General features: G+C 62.3%; 3 protein-coding genes across 3 annotated transcripts in view; 1 reads left to right on the top strand and 2 right to left on the bottom strand.

The window, feature by feature from the left end:
- Positions 1-48, bottom strand: part of LOC104979703 — a 1,730-nt gene extending 1,682 nt beyond the window's left edge. The window contains exon 1 of the mRNA XM_010828173.1: positions 25-48. Coding sequence (XP_010826475.1) covers positions 25-48 — 24 coding nt within the window. The remainder of the gene's footprint in view (positions 1-24) is intronic.
- STUB1 (STIP1 homology and U-box containing protein 1, E3 ubiquitin protein ligase) lies at positions 7-2,288 on the top strand. Its single transcript, XM_010828114.1, has 7 exons — positions 7-205; positions 697-895; positions 982-1,147; positions 1,335-1,422; positions 1,572-1,628; positions 1,716-1,832; positions 1,910-2,288. Exons 1-7 carry the CDS (start codon positions 47-49, stop codon positions 2,033-2,035), a joined length of 912 nt encoding a protein of 303 aa, XP_010826416.1. The 5' UTR covers positions 7-46; the 3' UTR covers positions 2,036-2,288.
- On the bottom strand, positions 1,188-3,959 carry JMJD8 (jumonji domain containing 8). The gene is made up of 9 exons (XM_010863640.1): positions 3,807-3,959; positions 3,622-3,720; positions 3,409-3,457; positions 3,235-3,331; positions 3,077-3,145; positions 2,880-2,999; positions 2,725-2,792; positions 2,507-2,641; positions 1,188-2,415 (listed from the first exon to the last, which is right to left on the bottom strand). Exons 1-9 carry the CDS (start codon positions 3,896-3,898, stop codon positions 2,335-2,337), a joined length of 810 nt encoding a protein of 269 aa, XP_010861942.1. The 5' UTR covers positions 3,899-3,959; the 3' UTR covers positions 1,188-2,334.
- Between the last annotated feature and the right edge of the window lie 84 nt (positions 3,960-4,043).

Genomic DNA, 4,043 nt, shown 5'->3' on the forward strand with positions numbered 1-4,043 from the left:
GGGCGCGGAGCCTGGGAGCGGAGCCCAGGCGGTGCCGCGCGGCGCCATGAAGGGCAAGGAGGAGAAGGAGGGCGGCGCACGGCTGGGCGCCGGCGGCGGCAGCCCCGAGAAGAGCCCGAGCGCACAGGAGCTCAAGGAGCAGGGCAACCGGCTCTTCGTGGGCCGCAAGTACCCGGAGGCGGCGGCCTGCTACGGCCGCGCCATCGTGAGTGCGCCCGCGCTGCGGGAGGGGCTTGGCGTCTGAGCCAGGGGAGGGGCCGGGGTGCGGCTTCTGCCCCGCGCCCTCTCCAGAACATGTCAGGCCGTGCCCGCCAGACTTTCGGAGGGAGGGGGTGGGTGCTTGGGGTCTGGGGCCAAGGCCGCGCCTTTCCCAAGCCAGTGCGGGCTGCCAGAGAACTGTGTTGGGTGGGAACTGTAGGTTTTCGAGGCCCACTGGGCTGGGGACCAGGCACCCTTGCTCCTTGAGGAGTCAAACGCGATGCTGGGCACTTGCACGAGTCTGGGAAAGCTACCTCACAAGACTCATTGGAGTCCAAGAGAGTGGGCTCACGTAGGCTTCACCCTCCCTCAGAACCCAAGGGCTTGGAAGCTGAGAAAACGCTAGTGTCTTGGTTCCAACTGTGGGCCTCAAGTTGGGACAGAGTGGGCAGGCTGAGCTCACTCCCTCATGCCGGCTGGTCCGGCCTTGGTCCCCAGACCCGGAACCCCTTGGTGGCAGTGTATTACACCAACCGGGCACTGTGCTACCTGAAGATGCAGCAGCACGAGCAAGCCCTGGCTGACTGTCGGCGCGCCCTGGAGCTGGACGGGCAGTCTGTGAAGGCACACTTCTTCCTGGGGCAATGCCAGCTGGAGATGGAAAGCTATGATGAGGCTATTGCCAACCTGCAGCGAGGTGGGCTTATAGGCTAGCCGGTTCCAGGGTGCCTGGGACCAGGTGGGTGGACTGGTTGAAGTTTACCCAAATACTCTATCCCCCAGCCTACAACCTGGCCAAGGAGCAGCGGCTCAACTTTGGGGATGACATCCCCAGTGCTCTGCGCATCGCAAAGAAAAAGCGCTGGAACAGCATTGAGGAGCGACGCATCCACCAGGAAAATGAGTTGCACTCTTATCTTACACGGCTCATTGTGGCTGAGCGTGAGAGGTGGGCTCCCCCCCTCGAGTCACCACTTTTAGGTTAACTCTGAGGTGTGAACACAGGTGTTTATTGAAGGTCAACTCTGGCACACAGGAGATGGAGGGGAATGAGGCCTGAATGATCCTAAGACTGGAGTGGAGTCTGACTGTCCCTGGCCAGACCCATCTCTGATCACCTTTTGGTCAACCCCCAGGGAACTGGAAGAGTGTCAGCGGAACCACGAGGGTGACGAGGACGACAGCCACATACGGGCCCAGCAGGCCTGCATTGAAGCCAAGCATGTGAGGGTGCCCCAGCCCAAGTGTGGTTCCTCTGTGTGTGTGTGTGCTGTGATGTGAGGTGCCCCAGCTCCTGTTGGGTCTGTGTGTCTCGGTGCCTGGGGAGGGGAGAGGGGTGTCAGGCCCACAAGTGGCTGCTTGGTTCTTTGCAGGACAAGTACTTGGCAGACATGGATGAGCTCTTCTCCCAGGTAGATGAGAAGAGAAAGGTGAGCTGCCCGTCTTCTGGGGCCTGTGGGTAGCCGGAGCAGTGTCCCTTCCCAGCCCCTGACCTGATCCAACCCTGTGTGCTGCAGAAGCGAGACATCCCCGACTACCTGTGCGGCAAGATCAGCTTTGAGCTGATGCGGGAGCCCTGCATCACGCCCAGTGGCATCACGTACGACCGCAAGGACATCGAGGAGCACCTGCAGGTGAGGGCCTATGGGTGTTGGCAGCAGGACCCACACACCCTGAGCAGCTCCTAATTCTGATCCTGTCGTCACTACAGCGCGTGGGCCATTTTGACCCTGTGACTCGGAGCCCCCTGACCCAGGAACAGCTCATCCCCAACTTGGCCATGAAAGAGGTCATCGATGCCTTCATCTCTGAGAATGGCTGGGTAGAGGATTACTGAGCAGGGTGGGTGTATGGGCCACCCACCTGCCTTGCCCTAGCTCAGGAGGGCCTTGGGGCAGTAGCCCCTAGTTTTCTGTACATAGTTTGTGTCCCTGGATCCCTACCCTGGTGTCCCCAACCCCACCCCCATCAGTTCTGCTGGGCAACGCACCTCTCATCCTCCTCCTGGGCCGGAAAGGGGGGCTGAGGTGGGTTGGGCTGAGGCTGCTGCCACCACCTCTGTCCCTGTAATAAAACCTGTGAGCACTGCAGGGATGTGTGCTGGTGTGCAGTGGGCTTGCCAGCCACCCCCTTTGGCTAACCGAGGAAGGTAGAGATGAAAACGCTGGTGTCGAGGTTGAGTGTGGCATGCCACCATCGGTCAGGGAAATACAGCACCTGGCGAGGGGTGGGGGGGACATGTGGGTTGATGGGTTGGTTGGGGATCTTTGGCCTCGCTCAGCCTGGCCCCTGCCTGCCAGCCACTGACCTCACCAGCCTGGATAGTGCATTCCAGGGGCCGTGCAGATGGTGTCAGGGCTGGGTATGTGTCCCGGAGCCAGGCCAGTGTGGTTTTGTTAGGGTGGAATTCGGGTGTCTTCTCAGGAGGGTACAGAAACCAGCGCTGGGGGGTGGGGAGGAGCAGCAAAGTTATGCTTTGTATTTTGGTCAGTGAACCCAGAGTCTCAGCCCGCACCCTGTGCTGACCTTGCGGCCATAGATCACCTCCGAGAACCCGGGTCCATGCCAGTGGAAGGGCACCCCAGAGCCAGCTCCTGTGGGGCGAGTTACGAGCACCTGGTTACCAAGCTTAATCCTCCCCAACCCAGCCCCCAAGTCCCTTTGTCCTGCAGGGCACCCACCTGCAATTCCAAAGCTGTAAGCAGGAGTTGTACCCAGCAGGCTGAACGGAGGTGGAGAATAGTGCCGAAAGAGGGAGGCCCATTCAGTGAAGTTGTTATCCCCAAAGAAGTACAGCGTGTCTGCCAGCGGAAAACACAGGACACAGGGATCTCCAAGTCACCCCCCACACACACCCATGGTCACCTGTCTGGCTCACCATTGCCCATGGAGATGGGGTCCTGGGGGTGCAGCATCTGCTCCACATACTTCTCAAAGGGCAGGTCCACTGCAGTTTGAAAGGCGTTGGTCAGGACTAGTTGGTGCTGCCTGCAAGGTGCTGGCAAGTAGGCTGGGCTGCAGGGTGGGGCAGCTCACCTTTCTGGTAGGAGTAGGTGTTGGCGGTGCTCAACCGGACCACGCTGTCTCCAAAGGAGGCCAGCAGCCTCTGACGGGTGCACAGGTCCCGGAACCTCTGCGGAGGTAGAGAAAGGACTTAGGGGCGGGGCCCTGCACTGGCGAGTGGTCGTCGAGAGGGGCGTGAATACTCACCGAGTTGTCGGTGAGCCCCTGCAGGATCACAGGTCTGGAAAAGGCGTAGCTAAAAGGAAGGGCAGGGTCACGGCCAGGTCTGACCCTCGCCCACCCTCGGCTCCCGCCCACACGCGCTCGAAGGGGCTCAAGGGGAAGCGGCCTCGGCGGTGCAGGGGACGGCTCTAGGCACAGGTTTCCGGGAGGTGTGGCCCCGAAGGAGGCCGCAAGTACCGCTGCACGAACTCGGCGTAGCTGAGGTCAGCCCGGCGCTCCACAGTGCAGTGCTCCTCTTCCGTCACGGCCGCCGGCGCCCCCGGGCCGGGCCGTCGCCTGCCGACACAGCGGCTCACTTTGTCGGCCGCCCCGCTGCGCTCCCCACCCCGCTTCGCCCCACCCGGCCACCCGGCGCCGCTCACCACCCTCCGTCGGCGTCCTTCCCGAAGCTCCGGGCGGGAACCGCCAGCGTCCAGAGCGCGAGCCACAGAAGCGGCCGCGCCTCCAGCGCCATGAGCTTGCAGCCGCGAGGCACGCCGGGAGTGCCTCCGTGAGGCCACCGACCGGCTGGGGAGCCGCTTCCTTCGGCCCAGAAGGAGGGGGGCGCTTCCGGGAGGAGGGGCGAGGGCCGATCCAAAGGATGCTATTGGCTAAACGGC

This window comes from Bison bison, unplaced genomic scaffold (assembly GCF_000754665.1).
Source record: "Bison bison bison isolate TAMUID 2011002044 unplaced genomic scaffold, Bison_UMD1.0 scf7180017858506, whole genome shotgun sequence".
Classification (NCBI taxonomy): Eukaryota; Metazoa; Chordata; class Mammalia; order Artiodactyla; family Bovidae; genus Bison; species Bison bison.

What these genes read in the sequence shown, in the direction of transcription:
- JMJD8 (XM_010863640.1), bottom strand. Translation starts at nt 3,898, where the DNA reads ATGGCGCTGGAGGCGCGGCCGCTTCTGTGGCTCGCGCTCTGGACGCTG. An exon ending in AGGGGCTCACCGACAACTCG is followed by an intron (nt 3,332 to 3,408) that starts GTGAGTATTCAC and finishes CTACCTCCGCAG; the next exon opens with AGGTTCCGGGACCTGTGCAC. An exon ending in GCACTATCCAGGCTGGTGAG is followed by an intron (nt 2,416 to 2,506) that starts GTCAGTGGCTGG and finishes ACCCCTCGCCAG; the next exon opens with GTGCTGTATTTCCCTGACCG.
- STUB1 (XM_010828114.1), top strand. Translation starts at nt 47, where the DNA reads ATGAAGGGCAAGGAGGAGAAGGAGGGCGGCGCACGGCTGGGCGCCGGC. An exon ending in ATTGTGGCTGAGCGTGAGAG is followed by an intron (nt 1,148 to 1,334) that starts GTGGGCTCCCCC and finishes GTCAACCCCCAG; the next exon opens with GGAACTGGAAGAGTGTCAGC. An exon ending in AGGTAGATGAGAAGAGAAAG is followed by an intron (nt 1,629 to 1,715) that starts GTGAGCTGCCCG and finishes TGTGTGCTGCAG; the next exon opens with AAGCGAGACATCCCCGACTA.